Source organism: Neurospora tetraspora (genome assembly GCF_033439725.1).
Source record: "Neurospora tetraspora strain CBS 560.94 chromosome Unknown B0H65scaffold_4, whole genome shotgun sequence".
NCBI classification, from domain to species: Eukaryota; Fungi; Ascomycota; class Sordariomycetes; order Sordariales; family Sordariaceae; genus Neurospora; species Neurospora tetraspora.
Window position 1 is genome coordinate 4766428 of NW_026944386.1, and position 17122 is coordinate 4783549.

At 53.5% G+C, this 17122-nt stretch overlaps 7 protein-coding genes and 1 non-coding gene across 8 annotated transcripts; 5 read left to right on the plus strand and 3 right to left on the minus strand.

The window, feature by feature from the left end:
* Positions 1 to 261: 261 nt before the first annotated feature.
* B0H65DRAFT_574993 (Adaptor protein complex sigma subunit) lies at positions 262 to 1263 on the plus strand (the record flags this gene model as incomplete). The annotated part of the gene is made up of 2 exons (XM_062830605.1): positions 262 to 330; positions 418 to 1263. 2 exons carry the CDS (start codon positions 262 to 264, stop codon positions 931 to 933), a joined length of 585 nt encoding a protein of 194 aa, XP_062682348.1. The 3' UTR covers positions 934 to 1263.
* Positions 1124 to 1959, minus strand: B0H65DRAFT_212654 (uncharacterized protein). The gene is made up of 3 exons (XM_062821955.1): positions 1521 to 1959; positions 1402 to 1463; positions 1124 to 1347 (listed from the first exon to the last, which is right to left on the minus strand). The coding sequence occupies exons 1-3, from the start codon at positions 1795 to 1797 to the stop codon at positions 1225 to 1227; spliced, it is 462 nt and encodes a 153-aa protein (XP_062682349.1). The 5' UTR covers positions 1798 to 1959; the 3' UTR covers positions 1124 to 1224.
* A 437-nt stretch (positions 1960 to 2396) lies between these two features.
* Positions 2397 to 5834, plus strand: B0H65DRAFT_425854 (leucine--tRNA ligase, cytoplasmic; the record flags this gene model as incomplete). The annotated part of the gene is made up of 2 exons (XM_062824601.1): positions 2397 to 5090; positions 5157 to 5834. 2 exons carry the CDS (start codon positions 2397 to 2399, stop codon positions 5832 to 5834), a joined length of 3372 nt encoding a protein of 1123 aa, XP_062682350.1.
* A 1088-nt stretch (positions 5835 to 6922) lies between these two features.
* Positions 6923 to 7629, plus strand: B0H65DRAFT_443054 (uncharacterized protein; the record flags this gene model as incomplete). Its single annotated transcript, XM_062825611.1, has 2 exons — positions 6923 to 7028; positions 7406 to 7629. The coding sequence occupies 2 exons, from the start codon at positions 6923 to 6925 to the stop codon at positions 7627 to 7629; spliced, it is 330 nt and encodes a 109-aa protein (XP_062682351.1).
* Positions 7630 to 9002: 1373 nt separating this feature from the next.
* Positions 9003 to 9074, minus strand: B0H65DRAFT_t259. The gene has a single exon. It is a non-coding gene; the product is annotated as a tRNA-Trp (tRNA).
* Positions 9075 to 9635: 561 nt separating this feature from the next.
* Positions 9636 to 10014, plus strand: B0H65DRAFT_425465 (uncharacterized protein; the record flags this gene model as incomplete). The annotated part of the gene is made up of 2 exons (XM_062824577.1): positions 9636 to 9830; positions 9961 to 10014. The coding sequence occupies 2 exons, from the start codon at positions 9636 to 9638 to the stop codon at positions 10012 to 10014; spliced, it is 249 nt and encodes an 82-aa protein (XP_062682352.1).
* Positions 10015 to 11078: 1064 nt separating this feature from the next.
* Positions 11079 to 13539, minus strand: B0H65DRAFT_525871 (uncharacterized protein). Its single transcript, XM_062828847.1, has 2 exons — positions 12993 to 13539; positions 11079 to 12937 (listed from the first exon to the last, which is right to left on the minus strand). Exons 1-2 carry the CDS (start codon positions 13171 to 13173, stop codon positions 11424 to 11426), a joined length of 1695 nt encoding a protein of 564 aa, XP_062682353.1. The 5' UTR covers positions 13174 to 13539; the 3' UTR covers positions 11079 to 11423.
* Positions 13540 to 14093: 554 nt separating this feature from the next.
* On the plus strand, positions 14094 to 16984 carry B0H65DRAFT_575005 (uncharacterized protein; the record flags this gene model as incomplete). Its single annotated transcript, XM_062830606.1, has 4 exons — positions 14094 to 14351; positions 14516 to 14661; positions 14961 to 15473; positions 15531 to 16984. 4 exons carry the CDS (start codon positions 14094 to 14096, stop codon positions 16726 to 16728), a joined length of 2115 nt encoding a protein of 704 aa, XP_062682354.1. The 3' UTR covers positions 16729 to 16984.
* Between the last annotated feature and the right edge of the window lie 138 nt (positions 16985 to 17122).

The following is a 17122-nucleotide window of genomic DNA, read 5'->3' on the forward strand; positions in this document are numbered from 1 at the left end:
GCCCCCAGGCATTTGCTGCCGTCTGCTAGGCGCGTGCCTCTGCGGATTGGGCGGGTACAGCCGCACGTCATCGCACCCCACCACACTTGATCGGCCGAGTCCAGATTGACATCCACTTTCCCTCCCGCACTGCAGCGACTGCCGCCAAGTGCAAGTGTCCAACGAGGTTCTCAATATTTCCTCTTTCAAGTCACTGTCTGTCTTGAAGCGCGTCGTTGTTCTTCAACACCGTCGCAGTCGCAAACTGTCACCGCGCCCACCATGATCAACGCATTCCTCGTCTTCAACGGCCAAGGCCAACCACGCCTCACCAAATTCTACACCCAGCTTGTACGTCCCTCCCTTCCCCTACCCGTCTTCCCATCGGTTACCCTTCCCGATCGTCGCGACCACTAACACCCCACTCCCCATTCACAGGACACATCAATCCAACAACGACTCATCTCCGAAATCTTCACCCTCGTCGCCAACCGTCCAAAGGGCTCCTGCAACTTCCTTCCCCTCCCGCCCCTCCTCGCCGCCTCCAGCACCTCCACCTCCTCGTCGGAACCACACAACGACGTCCCCTCCCTCGTTACGTACCGTAACTACGCCACCCTCTATTTCATCATCATTTCGACCTCCACTGAGTCCCCGCTCGCCCTCATCGATTTGATTCAAGTATACGTCGAATCGCTGGACAGGTTGTTTGAGAATGTCTGCGAGCTGGATCTGATTTTCAACTTTGAGACGCTGCATGCGACGCTGGGCGAGATGATTGTGGGAGGGGTGGTGATTGAGACGAATATGGAGAAGATCGTGCAGGGCGTGAGGGCGCAGGGAACGGTGGCGAAGAGGCCGGTTAACGAGAGTAGGGGAGGCGGCATGGGGCTGGGAAGTGGACTGGGGGCTGGGTTGGGCATGGGCGGAAATTTTGTTTGGAGTGGACGATGAGGTCCTAGGAGGCAGCAATGCGTTTACATTGATGCGCTCCGGGGTCTCTAGGAGGAGGTTACGAACAGGCGGGAAGCTGTCATACAGCATCGGCGCTCATACAGCTTTCGAGCAACCAACACTCAAAAGGCGATATGACGCCACATGAGCGAGATACTGGCAAGGAGGAGAAACCATATATACCCACACCTCCCCAACTTCTTCAACGCCAAAAACCCACAAAAGGATATTATACAAAGCATGATACAATTGCTTGGTCCAGTCAATCCCAAGCCTCAGACTTCTCCAACATTACATCTGCCGAGGACGGGACCCGCCTTGGACGCTGGCCTGCGACTCCTGGGACTGGATCCTCGGAACGGGCTTAGGAGCTTCATATTCGAACCCAAGGGAGTTCCAGAACCACTCTCGGAACTGAGAATGCAAGTTAGGGATATGGGTCCTCTTGAGTGAATTGGGGAAACATACCTCGTAGAAAGGTTGCCTCTCATCCTTCCAATCCGCAAACAGGAGACAGTAGATGAGAACAACTAGACCAATAATAAGCATCATACCCTTCAAACTTTGACGTTAAAAGGAATACATACAGCTAATAGTCCCCAACTGCGCCAGCTGCACAATCTTGTTCCACCTCGGTCTCTGCGCAATATGATGCAGCTTCCTCTTATACCGCTTCTCGTACTTCAGCTGCTCCTGTGGCGACATGGTCTTGAAATCGGGAGGCCATGATTTCTTGGCTGGGTACTGTGTGAGGAGGGCGGGACTGATGTGGGGGAGTTTGACAAAGGCTTGTGGCAGCTCGCTGGACTTCGAGGCTGTTGTTGATGCCTTTTGGGCGGCCTGGCGGGCTAGTGGTCGGAACATTGTCGTCGTTGTAAGTGAGGAGTTGTAAGTGACGATGATGACGATACGTATACGCGAGTCGTAACAATGGAGTTGAAAGGGGAGTCAGTGACAGGGGAGACTGGTCATCGTGGAGTGAGATGGATGGAGCTCATGATGGAGTTGATGGATCTTTGTTTGTGGCTGGTGCGTGTTGAGTGACTAAGCCACACACTAAAACGTTAGACGCCCCGCCAAGCGATGTCGCGGCAAGGGAGTGGAGCCAGCTGTCTAGGCCTGCCGCCGTTCTGCCGTGCCTGACTTAACTGCACTGACCCCGCGAAATGACAGTGGTTGTTGCAGTGCCCCTCCAAAGAATTGTAAGAGGCGACTGAAGAGTTGCCGTTGTCGTCCCAAAATTTCGGAATCTGACTCAATTCCACAGGTCAGTCATCCCGTCAAAGAAACACTCCCCTCTAAGCTCTGGCTTGTCGCGTGTGGTTGTACGAGTCAATGCCCAGTTTCTAACACTTTGAGGACAGAGAATTCGCAGTCCGGGTTGCCGATTTCGGTCTTTTTCTTCCTCTCCGTCTTCATCACCACGACCAGACATCACCACATAAACAAACAAACAACCAAACATGGCCGACACAACAGCCGTCGCCAAGGGCGTCGCGAACCTCTCCGTCTCCGCCTCCAAGACCAAGGAGCTCAAGGGCACCGAAAAGAGAGACACCCTCGTCGAGATCGAGAAGAAGTACCAGCAAAAATGGGAGCAGGAGGGCGTCTTCGAGGTCGATGCCCCCTCTACTGCCGAGTTCCCTCTCGACGCCATCACCCCCGATGAGCTGCGCGAAAAGCACCCCAAGTTCTTCGGCACCATCGCCTACCCCTACATGAACGGCCGCCTCCACGCCGGCCACGCCTTCAGCTTCTCCAAGATCGAGTACCACACCGGCTTCGCCCGCATGCAGGGCAAGCGCGCCCTCTTCCCCCAGGGCTACCATTGCACCGGTCTGCCCATCAAGGCCTCGGCCGACAAGCTGGTCAAGGAGATTGAGATGTTCGGCCAGGAGTTCGAGCGCTACAAGGAGGAGGAGGTCGTCGAGGGTGCTGCCCCTACCCCTGCCGCTGCTCCCAAGTCCAAGGAGGACCTCACCAAGTTCAACGCCAAGAAGGGCAAGACTGTCGCAAAGACCGGTGGCGCCAAGTACCAGTTCCAGATCCTCAAGTCTCTCGGTATTCCCCTCAACGAGATTCACAAGTTCGCCGACCCCCAGTACTGGCTCCACTTCTTCCCTCCCGAGTGCAAGAAGGATCTCACCAACTTTGGTGCCCGTATCGACTGGCGCCGTCAGTTCGTCACCACCGACGCCAACCCCTACTACGATGCCTTTGTCCGCTGGCAGATGAACCGCCTCTTGGAGCTCAACAAGATCAAGTTTGGCAAGCGCTACACCATCTACTCCATCAAGGACGGCCAGCCCTGCATGGACCACGACCGTAGCGAGGGTGAGGGTGTCCTTCCCCAGGAGTACACTGCTCTCAAGCTCAAGGTCACCGAGTGGGCTCCCAAGGCTGCTGAGGCTCTCAAGGGCAAGCTCCCCGAGGGCGCCAACGTCTACCTCTGCCCCGCCACCCTCCGTCCCGAGACCATGTACGGCCAGGTCTGCTGCTTCGTCGGCCCTGCCCTCAAGTACGGTGTCTTCAAGGCCTCGGAGAACGAGTACTTTGTCATCACCGAGCGCGCCGCCAAGAACATGGCCTACCAGGGCATCTTCGAGAAGGAGGGCGTCATTGAGAAGGCTGCTGATATCGTCGGTTCCGACCTCATCGGTACCCGTGTCAACGCTCCCCTCTCCGTCCACAAGGAGGTCTACGTCCTTCCCATGGACACGGTCCTTGCCACCAAGGGTACCGGTGTCGTCACCTCCGTTCCCTCTGACTCTCCCGACGACTGCATCATGATGACCGACCTCACCAAGAAGCCCGAGTTCTACGGCATCCAGAAGGAGTGGGCCGAGAAGGAGATCGTCTCGGTCATCAAGACCCCTACCTCGGACCTCCTTGCCCCTTACCTCGTCAAGAAGCTCAAGATCAACTCCCCCAAGGATGCCAAGCAGCTCCTCGAGGCCAAGGAGCTCGCCTACAAGGAGGGTTTCTACCAGGGTATCATGAACTACGGTGACTTCAAGGGCGAGAAGGTCGAGACCGCCAAGCCCAAGGTGCGCCAGCAGCTCATCGACGCCGGTGACGCTTTCGCCTACTCGGAGCCCGAGAACAAGGTCGTCTCCCGTTCTGGTGACGAGTGCTCCGTCGCCCTCATGGACCAGTGGTACATCGACTACGGTGAGGACTCGTGGCGCACCGTCCTGTACGACTATGTCGAGAACAAGGACGGCAAGGGCATCAACACCTACTACGCCGACACCCAGCATGCCTTCAAGGGCGTCATCGGCTGGCTCAAGCAGTGGGCTTGCGCCCGTACCTACGGTCTCGGCTCCAAGCTTCCTTGGGACCCCAACTTCCTTGTCGAGTCTCTTTCTGACTCTACCGTCTACATGGCCTACTACACTGTCGCCCACTGGCTGCACAAGGACCTCTACGGTCGTGAGAAGGGCAAGGGCAACATTGGCGCTGACCAGATGATCGACGAGGTCTGGGATTACATCTTCTGCCGCACCGAGCTGTCCGACCACTTGGTCACCAAGTCCGGCATCTCCAAGGAGACTCTCGACTCCATGCGCCGCGAGTTCCAGTACTTCTATCCCCTCGACATCCGTGTCTCCGGCAAGGATCTCATCCCCAACCACTTGACCTTCTGGCTGTACAACCACATCGCCCTCTTCCCCCGTGAGTACTGGCCCAAGTCCGTCCGTGCCAACGGCCACTTGCAGCTCAACGGCGAGAAGATGTCCAAGTCTACTGGCAACTTCATGACCCTCGACGACGTCGTCAAGAAGTACGGTGCCGATGCCGCCCGTGTTGCTCTTGCCGATGCCGGTGATGGTATCTCCGACTCCAACTTTGTCGAGGATGTCGCCGACAACACCATTCTCAGGTTCTACACCAACAAGGAGTGGATCGAGGAGACTCTCAAGGATGAGTCTCTCCGCACTGGCGAGCTTAACAGCTTCCAGGATGCCCTGTTTGACAACGAGATGAATGCCCTTGTCAACGAGGCCCGCAAGCACTACGAGGAGACCTCGTACAAGCTTGCTCTCAAGGCTGCTCACTACGATTTCTTGAACGCTCGTGATATGTACCGTGAGGCTTGCGCTGCTGCTGGCATTCCTCTTCACAAGGACTTGGTCACCAAGTACATCCGTCTTCAGGTGCGTAGTCCCGATTAGCATTACCCTATCTGTTAAGTGATCCCGTCATGCTGACTTCTTCCACAGGCCCTCGTCATCACCCCCATCGCCCCTCACTGGGCCGACTACGTCTGGCAAGAATGCCTCGGCGAGCCCAAGTCCATCCAGTTCGCCCTCTGGCCCGAGGTCCCCGCCGCCAACCCCACCCTCACCGCCGCTCGCGACTACGTCCGCACCACCTCCTCCGCCATCAACTCCGCCGAGGCCGCACAGCTCAAGAAGATGGCCAAGGGCCGCCAGTCCGACTTCGACCCCAAGAAGCCCAAGAAGCTCACCATCTTCACCACTGAGAACTTCCCCACTTGGCAGGCCAAGTACATCGACTTGCTCTCCGAGGTCTGGGATGCTGCTACCGGCGCGCAGAAGATCGATGATAAGGAGCTGAACGGCCGCATCGCCAAGATGGGCGAGATGAAGAAGGCCATGCCCTTCGTCCAGGCACTCAAGAAGAGGTTGAAGGATGGCGAGCCCGCTGAGCAGATTCTTAGCCGCAAGCTGTCGTTTGACGAGAAGGCGACGCTATTGGCTATGATCCCCGGCCTGAAGAGGACTGCTGGTTTGGAGAGCGTGCAGGTTGTTCTTGTTGAGGAGGGCAGCAAGACCGGTAAAGACTTAACGAATGGTGGTGCTGAGATCGAGGTTACCGCGCCAATGGCTGAGGCTGCTCTTCCTGGTCAGCCCAGCTTTTTCTTTACCAATGTTTAAAGAGGTGATGTAGGATGGGAATCTATGTGGTGGAAGATGATGGTTTTTCGAATGTCATTTGTATGGGTTTGATATCAAGGATGGTAAAAGTTTAGCGATGAATAGATTTGTGTTCATCTCAGCGGCGAAAGTCCTGCTCCCTGTTGTTTTGTCTGTCGTGCCTGGTTAGTCGTTTCTTTTCTTTGTTGATGTTGGGGGATGTACATCAAGGTTGTCATGTTCAGAGGACAAAGCACTTGGCTGTGTGATGACGATGGTCGGGATGGTGTTGAGGTGTGTTTGTGGCTTCTGGGTTGCATATACTCGGAGGCCTCAAAGCAACGTCTCGACCAGTTCTGCCCGGTTTGGAAACCCGCTTGCCTGCTAGGATTCCGGAGAGTTGGCCCGGAGGCTCGAGCACCGGCGGTCAGACCTCGCTGCACCGCCTTCTCAGGATGCTGGACTGCGATAAATACTCCGCGCCTGTTCCTTTCTCCAACTCCGACATCCCAAGTATTCAGCTCCGGAGAGCACGTGAAGAGGTTGGCGCTATTGCGAGGCCTGCGAGTTACAGCATGCTCGGAGACCATCTCCCCGCTCCGAAGGCAGAACCTAATGAGTTAAGGAGCCCTGGTTCGGAGGAACAGAACATCCCTGTTGATTGCGTAGTTGTGTCAGCATTATGTTGTGCTCAACTCCCTGAAGGGGTTACGAAGCTCCAGTGTTGGTTGGGCCATCATGACCTCACTCCAGAAGTGAGCCAAGTGTTCATCCGGCGTTGGGCTTGCTCAGAACAGAGCCTTCCTTGAACTTGACTCAGCTCACATGTTGTCGTCCGCGGCAGTGCAGCTCCTCTTTCATCATCCAGACATCTTCCGGCGGCTTGGTATCTGATCCCCTCCTCTCCAGCCTCCCCTCATCTAGCCTTTATTAGCCGTTCTCTCCCCTCGTTTCTCTGTCATCTTATCTTTCCCTCAACGCTATCCTCCTTCCTGCTCTCGTTTTCCTCAAAGCTAAGCAAGACAAGCCAACCGAGAGGATCAACTCACTCGCTACCAAAACAAAAACACCAAAGCCAAAACAAGCCACCGGTCTTAAAGCCAAGCAAAATGCGTTCCTCAACTCTCCTCGCTGCTCTCGGCACTGCCGGCCTCGTCGCCGCTCAAACCACTGTTACCAGTGTTTTTGTGAGCACGCCGACCTCAACTTCTTCAAGTAAGTCTTGTTTTCGTCCGTCGTCCTTCTCACTGCCTTTTCCCCCTTTCCCCCCTATTCACATTGTCTTGTTTTCGTCCGTCGTCCTTCTCACTGCCTTTTCCCCCTTTCCCCCCTATTCACATTCCCAATCATCACTTTGGTCTTTTCTCGTTTATTATCACAGCAGACATCCCAACTGTTTTGCGTTTCTGTCACAGCACCTCCTCCAAACGAGCCCCTCCAGTCTTGTCTAGCCTCTTGCATGCTCCAATTCCCGTCACCGCCTCGCGTTACAGGTGGTATTCCGCCTGCTGTCAAGGGGGGCCGGAGTCGGATCGACCGGCTGAATCGACGGGAACGGGATGCTGTGGTGGTTGAGCGCGATAGTAACATAGCTCCTTGTCATCCCCATCAACAACCTCCTCCGGTCACTTTCCCTCCGTTTCCTCCCCCAAGAGCGCCTATTCCTGTTCAGCCTCCTCGTCCTGTTCATTCGTTGCCTCCTCCTGTTGTTCCTGAGGAGTTTGTTGTGCATGGGAATGAGCACAAGCGAAACCATGAGGAGCTCCCCCCTCGTCCTCACCCTCCTGTTCACTCACTTCCCCCTCTGGGATTCTAACTTATCACCAAATTACCCATTCCCCTCTTTCCTGCTCTTCATCATTTGTCCCCTCACGCTTTTTTCCCCCTTTCTCATCTGCATTCTCTTCACATAACTCTTTTCAATCCCTCCACTCTCTCTCTCTCTCTATCACCATACTAATAAGTCACAAAAAGCCGTCGTGACAGTCACCCCCACCACCTCCTCCACCTCCACCTCCTCCACAACCACCACCGTCTACTCCTCTTCCTCCAGCACTTCGGGCGTCACCACCTCCACCTCCACCTCCACCGCGTCTACGGTGCCTAGCGCCGCGGCTGGAAAGGTGCCGCTGCAGGGACCGGCGGTTGGGCTTGGAGTTTTTGCGGCTGCGGGAATGGCTTTGTTGTGAAGAGGTTTTCCTTTTACTTTCTTGGTGATTGAGTATTTTCCTTTGTTTGTGTGCTGTTTTGGGGTTGTCTTTCTTGTTCTTGGTTTACGAGTTTGGGTGTTGGTTGTGGGTGTTGTTGGGTTGTTTGAGTCACTAAGTGAGTGAGTGAGTGAGCGAGGAGATGATGTGGTGTGGTGTCTGTTGTAATGTTCCGTGGTATGGTGGTGTCTACTGCCTAGTGCCTAGTGATGGGAGGTGGAATAGAAGATGGATGGTATGGTGGTAGTGGTTATACACAAATCATGATGTTGAGTACACGCTACTGTTGATTGTTGAACACAAATGGGGCAGTGGTTGTTGCTGATTTTCTTTTTCTTGGTTTCGTGGTGGTTGGGGTGAAGATATTCTTGGAGAGTGTGAGTGAGGCATCCAGTTCCGATAGAGGAGAGGATTGGACGAGGGGAGATGTGTTGGCGAGAAGGTTGAAATCAGGGCAATAACACCAGGGGAAGGATGGTGGTGGTTGAAAGATGTTAGGGGTCTGGGATTGAGTTCCTGGAGAGGGCGGAGGTGGAGTAGGAGGCAGTAGGTATGGAGGCACATCAACATCAACGACGGCATCAGGAAAGTGGACTTGGGTGGTGATGGTGGTTTCGGCAACCACAATCACAGAGGCAGTGTGGGCAGCGGTGCGAGTAGGCGATGGGGATGGGAGCTTCGCGAAGATAAAGTTCTTGAGGTGGAGGGTATGTGATGATGGAGAGGAGGAGGAGGAGAAGCATGAGGAGGCGTAATATGGAGTATTGTACATATACGAAGGGTTAATAATGAGTTTCTTTTCCTCGGTCTTGGAAGATGTCACAACTCGTTTCGAAATCTTCGACACCTGCGGAAAAAAAAAATGGTGAATCATGTCAGGAGATTGATCACCACTTCGAAAATGCAAAAAGGAAGAAAAAAAAAAGAAATGGTTGCTGATCGCGGATGCATGAACCGCGAAAAGTCAAAAAGATGTTGTAAATGACCCCAACCCGATTTGAACGGATAACCTTTCGATCTGGAGTCGAACGCGCTACCGTTGCGCCATGAGGCCTTGTTGAAAACAGAAGCTGTAACAAGACCTTATGAGAGCAAGTCTAGAGCTGTGCAACCAGTGACAGCTTCCTTGTATTCCCAAATTCCTTCAATATGAACGGAAGAAACGGTGTCGAGCGTTGGTAAGCCTTTGAACCCTTTTCCCCCTTAAAAGTTCCGAAGGTTTTGCTATGGAGACTGACGGCATAGCTCTGCGTGGGTTACTGGTTGGCCTCAGCTATTGGAGGAAGCTCTGGAAATACGAATAACGTAGCAATACGAAATCGTTAATAGTTACGCAGCCCTGACTTACACGCATCGGTAGTTTTGGCGTACCATACTGTAAATTACACCGACCCACCCCCACACTTTTGTCCCGCTCGCCGCGCTGACTCTTTTTTGTCCCCAGCCTTCAACTTTCCCACTTCAAACCTCAACCTCACCCAGCATCCCCCAACTCTTTCCATTCCGCCATCATCTCCAAAGGATCACTCCTACCTCGCGACTTTCTAGCGCCCGTCAACATCCTCCCCGCACCAACCCGAACCGAGCAAACTTTCTTGGAACCAAACCAGCCAAAATGTCGGACGAAGAATACTCCATCTACGACGAAGTCGAAATCGAAGACATGACCTACGACCCGGCTCTGCAGACGTATTCGTACCCCTGCCCATGCGGCGACAAGTTCGAGATTGCGCTCGCCGACCTCCAGGACGGTCAGGACATTGCCGTTTGCCCGAGCTGTAGCTTGATGGTTAGGGTCATTTTTGAGCTTGTGAGTATCGCCCTTTTCTCTTGGCCAGGGACTGGGTGGAAAGATGGTGGGGGGCAGAAAGGATTCGCGAGAACGGAATCGCAGAGAATGCAAGTCTTAAGAGTACGGTGGCTAACCGATGCGTTAATAGGATAACCTCCCTAAGGCCCCGGATGCCGCGGCGCCTATTGCTGTTTCTGCTTAAAGGTGGACTACGAAGCCGAAAGAGAAATAGAAATGGCGCGGACTTTAGAAGTTGCTCGCAACGGTTTATTCATGAGTCCCTACACCGAAGCCGAGGGCTAGGGAAACACCGGCCCATTCCAACTTCAACTCGCGACCAAACCCACAACACAACCAACAATGTTCACAACATGGCGATTGTCTTCTCGAGCCCAGCCCGTCGTCTTTGCCTACATCAAGATCATGTCATGCTGTACGGCAAGCCAGCCAACCAAGCGAACAAGAACAAACTCAACCAAGCCAACCCATCAGCCCGTTGATCCTCCGCCGCCCCTCGCCCATGCGAACAACCCGCACTCGGCCGTCATGACACCTAAACCGACTCGACTTGATTCTTGAACAACTCGACCTCGACAGGAAAGCAAACAGCGCCGCCCGGCCGTCCGGATCAAAGATCGAACAACACGCTTCGCGCTACAGGGTGTTCAACAAAACCCCAAAACAACAAACGTTGACTGCGGCTGGTGACGAGAAAAGAATGGAAGGAACAACGCTCCCTACATCTGAGAATTTACGGTCGGACTAGCGAGCGGAGGAAAGCATACAAAATGATTCGTCGACATCTTGGCTCCGCGGCCCTTGGTTTGACTGCGACCATGTGCTTCTGGCGTTTGATATTCGGATTGGGCTTCACGGAAATGCGACAAGCGTTGTTGCGTTGCAGCGGTTGATCTTGGATTCTGGTCAGAGTAGAACATCAAAAAGCACTCAAACAATGGTTGAGCGAAGCAAAAAGACAGGGGCTGGATCTGGATAGGGTGGCTTCGATGGCGTTTTGGGTGTGTCTTCAGTATCCGGTCGATAACGTGCGATGGAAGTAGGAGGGCTTGATCAACGCTTTGGCACCTTGTATAAATTATACAGGTGTTGGTGTTGACTGGAGATCTAATTTGGAATGGCTGGTTTGGAAGTGTTTGGGTATCAGCTACAGTTGGCAGGTTTGTTGCTTGAACCTCTACCAAGTAGGAAACCAAGATTCAAGTTGCAAAGAATGACAGAGTTACAAACACCTGCCACGAGAAGCTTGCAATGACCAAGTATACATGCTGTGTCTCTTGTACGAACATCATTGCATCTAGTGATACTGTAAGTATGCTCATAATTCCTAGAACAGACCGTATAAAGCGCGCCATCCAATGTCATCGATATAACCCCATCTAGTCAACTCTCTTCCATTGACTTTTCCTGCATCTTCATCCTCCACCCGTCCCATTGATCTCGCCAATCACGCTCTACCCCATCCCATGTCCCCCTCCCCCTAAAGTTCGCATCAATTCTCTGATCTCACCAAGCATCTTCCTCCCGTCTGCATCCCTATCCACATCAACAGTCTCAGACCTCACCTCCATGTCAGTCAGGTCCCTCATGTTCCTAACCACCCAAAAACCCCCTCCTCTCATTCCTCCTCCTCTCGCTGCTCAGCGCATCAAGTTTAACAGCCACCAGGCAACATTCCACCGACGCTTTGGCCGGGTTGGGATTCGGATTCTTCGTCGTGACCGATTGTATACGCAGCCGCCACTGGCCGGTTTTGACGATCCATTCCTCGCCGCCTAGCGGTGAGGTTGGAACGGTGGCTACTCCGAAGGGCGGCGGGTTGGAGTCGAGGCGTCGGCGTTTGCGGGGGTTTTCGGCGGGTGATGTTTGTTGGTGTTGGTGTTGTTGTTGAGGGGTGGAGGGGTTGGATATCTCTAGGGGGGATTCGGCTGTCAAGGGACCGCCGCCGGCGGAGGAAGGAACGGATGGGACGGAGGGCACTGCGGGGATGGTGGTGGTGCCGGGGGTGTTGATTGTGGTTTCTTCGTGTGCGGGTAGTGGGTAGGTATTTTGATTAGAGTCGTCTGGCGGCGTCCAGGGTTGGCCGTCTAATGTTATGCTTGCTTCGGGGTCGAGGATGACTCGGACGAGGTCTTCGCTGAGAGGAGTGTGTCCTGGCGTGGGCGGCTCGCTACTCCTCCCTCCTTTTGCCATTAATAGCCCCAACGGCTGCGTGGAAGAGGGTAAGTTGAGCTTGGTAGCGACGACCTCGAACAACTTGGCCACTCTCGTCTTGGTGTCCCTGAAGAACCCCGCCCTCAACTCCTTTCCTCCAGGTCCAAAGTGTAACCGCGTGCCTTCTTCGCCGACTTCGAGAACGAGTTCCATCGGCTTATCATCCACATACGGCCTGGCATAATTCACCCACCCCGCCAAAGGATCTCCCACCACCGGCTCATTCACCACGCTAATCCCGCTCTTTAAGATGTCTCTCAACCTCAGCAAAATCTCCTCCCGTCCCCTCGCCTGATTGAACCCCTTCTCATGCGGAATCAAACTTTGCTCTAGCCTCTTGAAATTGAAATACCTACAATCCCGTAACAACTCCTGGCGATGGGTCTCATCCCTTATCTTGACCGGGTACCCCCTCAACATATGCAGTAGTTCCTCAAAGACCTCGGCGCTGCGGTTCGGCACACTAGGCGGGACAATTGACGGCGGACGAATAAGTCCCTCCCTATCCAAACCGGGAAACAAATCCTCGGGATTGCTGAAAAAGATGGCAAACCCCAGCGTAAAGAAGTTTGGCGTGTTCCCGGGTCCAGAAAGGGAGAAGATGTCCCGCGGGATCTGGAAGGGGGTGGAGCCGATGGTGATGTGGATGGGTTCCTCGTAGAGCTGGGAGATGAGTTTGGGGAGGGAGTAGAACTGGGCATCGGCGAAGAGACGGACGAAGTGGGTGGCGTCCCGGGGCCGGACGTGGTAGCCCTGAAGGTGCAGGGAGATGTCTTTGAAGGTAACGGGGTCGCGGTCGATGTAGAGGGTGCGGATGGCGGTGGAGGGGTCTTGGCCGGCGTCGGAGGCTCGTTTGAGTTGACAGAGGAAGTATTGGGAGAAGTAGGAGGGGGCTGTGAGTGTGTTAGTTGTGTGTGAAGTGTGGGAAAGGGGGATGAGGTGACACACCATCGGAAGATAATGAGGCACCGGACAGCTTAAAGAGCTCAGAGCCAATCTGTATGGGAAACACTCGCTCATGAGGGAGGATATTCGGTATGTGAACTATCCGTTGATGTGAAGAAGCTGAGAAGGATGATACGCCATGTTCACCATTTCTGGAGTGAACATCACCCCCTGAGCTTGTCATTGCTAGCTGCTTTCAGTACAAGTTGCTCAAAAAATCGTAGATGATTGTCGTGGCGGATGTGAAGTAGTTGGATTACGGTTTGAATAAGCTCATTGTCCGTGATTGGTGGAGGTTGGAAGCATTACAAAGTGAGCCTCTTCGTCTTTGTGTAAGTCGTGTCTAGAGCCGGCGCGAACAGTACTTGGGACTTTCAGCAAAGGAAAGTGGAAATGATAATGAGAAATGTTTCACGGATCGTCAACGGCCATGGTCTACAAAGTGGGATGCAACCGCTTTGGGGAAGAATTGTTACATGTGATGAAATGTATAAGAGAGAGGGGTCGTAATATTAGAAGTCCCGTCAGCGCGGCACCGGGGGGACTGTCTGGTTATTTTGTCTTTGTGTCGTGTCGTGTCATTGCAACGAAGAAGTTAACTCCCCGTGAAAGTCTAACCTAAAGCGGTATGGCGTGACCCGCTTTTTAACCGTTAGCACACCCGCAGCGGGCCGTCAAGCAATTATGGATCAGCTGTCATCGGGGCTTGGCCAGCTGTCCACTCTGTCCTACTGTAGAGGTACGTACCTTTTTCTGTGGCATCATCAGGCATCGTGCAGTGTCCCCAAACACAAACGGAAGCATGTCAGATCTCACCTGCTTCGACTTTGTGTTTCCCCATGTCCTGTCACCATGGGCTTGGGATGGTAATTGATTGCTTGCATTGGGATTCAAGCCACTCCCAGCGGCCTCGTCTCATTCTTTGATAATTGGCGCGCTCGTCTCTGTAAGGGAGGCTTGTCTCGGAGCAATCTATGCGCCTGGTTCTGGGGACGTTGGAATCAATGCGATTGGGCAAATTTCGAGGTCAATGCTGTGGAGGGGGGTCTATATCGAACAACGGAAACCATCATGTGTCTTTGGAGGAGAGGAGGGACTACCTCTATGGAGTTGACGAGGGTTGATGGATTGGTGGTGGTTGAGGTGCCCACTCATGACTGGAGAGCATTCACGAGGAGAAGGAGCAACATGGAAACCGACGAAACATCACGCTGGGTGGGGATGAGAGGAAGAGCGTCCTACGAGAACTTGCTGAATCCTGTGAAGGAAGCAGGTCGTGATCCTTCCCTTTCTCGCTGGCTCTTTCCTGTTGCTGCTCGCCTTCGCACCTTCCGGTTTCTGCCATTCGGCTACCAAGATAAGGTCAGCAGAAGCCTGCTCTCCCCAATGAAAGTGGAAAACAGGCGAGCGTTCAGAGTTTCAGAGTGGTTGGCCACGAATCGAAAATCCCGTCTGGTGTGACCATGTCACACTGCAGTTGACATCGTCATTCGGGCTTCGGCAGCGGTTGACTGCTTCCGCAACAGCACCAAACACTCGCTCAGCATGGATGGACCAGACCAGGTCAAACGCCGATACTGGGACCTGGCATCAGAAATGAGGGATTCCTTGATCGTTTCGACGTTTGGTGCTTTCTCACAGCCAGTATCATGGACTTTGTCAGCAGTCTTAGGTGGCGGATCTATGCGCGAGGCCCTCAGTTTGCGCTTCTGAGGTGAAGTCCATGCCCTTTCCTCCTCCCAGAGGTGCCAACATTACGGATTCCTGCCTCGAAATGGAAGACACAATAACTTTGTGGGGTTAGCGAAGCAAAGGCGGGCAAACAATGCCATTGCTTCGTTGCTGGATCGCCAGGGAAATTGTACGAGTCAAAACTCCGTATAAGCCCATCACTACCTGTTCCCTCGTCCATTCCCGTCCCAGTTTCAATGCTTCCAGAGCTAACATGCCCAATCCCAATATGTCTTCAAGTCAGATAGATCACGCAAAGGTGGTCTCGGAGCTCTTCCAAGACATCATCACGCACACATCCTACGAGAAGCTCAAGGGCATTTCCGACCAAAATGCTGAGCTCCGCGACAAAGTCAAAAAGCTCACGACAACTCTTGAGGTGAACCTCGAGAGCCTGCACAACACCAAAGCAAAACTGGACAAATCATGCCAAGACCTGCTAAAGAAAGACGAACAAGTCAAGTCTCTTCAGAAGGAGGCCGACCACCTTGGTTCAATACTCACCGCCAAGACACATGAGCTCAAAGAAGGGGCCCAAAACACAACCAGGGCTGAAGACGCATTCAAAAGGGCGGAACTCGAAATCGAGGATCTTACCAAAAGTCTCGAGGAAGAACGCAAAAAGACCGAAGACAGGGAAGCCATCGAGCAAGAATTGGAGATGACCAGAAGAGATCTTGATCACTACAGGCAAGAGCTCAGAAAATTGGAGAACTTCTCAATGCCGCTGAAACCTACACGAGTGGAAGAGATGTGAGCTGCCCCCCTTTCCCCATGTCTGCTCATCAATCTGACGACAACGATATCCAGAACCTCTCGCTTCACCAAGATTTTCGACCTCGCTTGCGACCTAGCCAAGAAATTCTTTGGGGCAGACCTTCCCGAGTCTTCCTTAGCCAACGTGACCCTGTGGGATCAACTGAAGAAGCACAACATTGTTCACCAAGCCCGGATTCCACTGCCCTTATCCAACACTGTCGCCGCCAAGCAGATGCGCAGCGTCGCTGTTCTCGCTGTCCTTTACGCCGAGCTAAAAGAGCACGTCTTTCAGCCGACGTATTTGTTCGAGGACCCCCGTGCCAACGATGAGTTTACCAGATTGCTCAAAACCATGGATCCCGCCAAAGAGGCCTATCTGCGCTCTGTTCTCCTTGGCTCCATTGATAAGGACGTGTGGAAGGAGAAGGTCAAGGCCAAGGTAGAGACACTGAAAGCCAGTGTAGATGACTGCGTTGGGCCGTTGTTGTCAGAGCCAGAACGAGTTCGTTTCAGGGACCACCTGGACCGTTTCTGCAGAAAGGCTTGTTCTCTTTGGCATTATATGCAGAAGTTGGAGGACAAGGTACACTACTCGGCTGATGACTGGGTAGTACCAGGCTCGGAAGCTTACCGTCTACTTCCATTGTCATCCATGGTTGTGGTGAGCGAGGAGCTGCCCGATGAGACGTATCCCGGCGAATATCTCGAAAGCCCCAAGCAAAGACAACCGTTTATGGGAAACGGGCAGTCATCCCCTGTCATGTCTTCCTCAAACGTCACTTTTACTCACGACATTGATAGGCTATCGACCTCACCATCACCATCCAGGTCAAGAGCCAGAACGTTCACCATGGCATCAACCGTCGCCACTGCTGCCGCCAGTACCGCAGCTGGCCCTGGTGATCTCTTGAGCGTTGTCTGGCCGGCCTTCCACATTGACCCAAGCACAGCGGAAGAAGACGTCTACATGATCTCAACAGGCTATGGAGTCTGCGAGAGTCAGCTCAAGACAGCTAGGGAGGAGGAGGCTTACTCGACTGGCACACATCGCGCGGCCAGGCAGAGTCGAAGACGCCGGGGCATGTCGTCCGCTGCCAGAAACCGGACTCCGGGGGTCTCAGGATATGGAGATGGCGATGACGGTGACCAGCAAGACGGAGTGTTTGAGTATGGTTGCGAGTCTACGCTGTCGTCTTTTTTAAATGCAGGTCAGTCGGAGTTGAGCATTGGGTCAAAGAGAGGTTGGTGAGGAGGAAAGTGAAAAGAGGGACAAGGCGGCAGAAGGAGCGAAGCAGTAAAGATTCTGAAGTGAAGAAAGGAAATCTAAAGACAAAGACAAAGACAGCTGAGCCCAATCTGACTTCAATGTTGACGTTCATCTGTTTGTACAACTGATGTCTGCCCGATCACTCAACTACTGCAGGAACGTGTATGTTGCAGGTCCAATGCTGCGGCACTGGGTCACTCACGATCTTTCGTCCGTACCCAAAGACAAACCAATTCACCAATAATGGCTGCCAATTGAGACGCCCTATGCGCTGAATGTTTTGATGTTGAGTGATGCTCAAGAAGCCAGTCCAGATACCACTCTCGTTACCGAGCAGATGGTTGAGCATTTCAGGGGTTAAAATACCGTACATGGA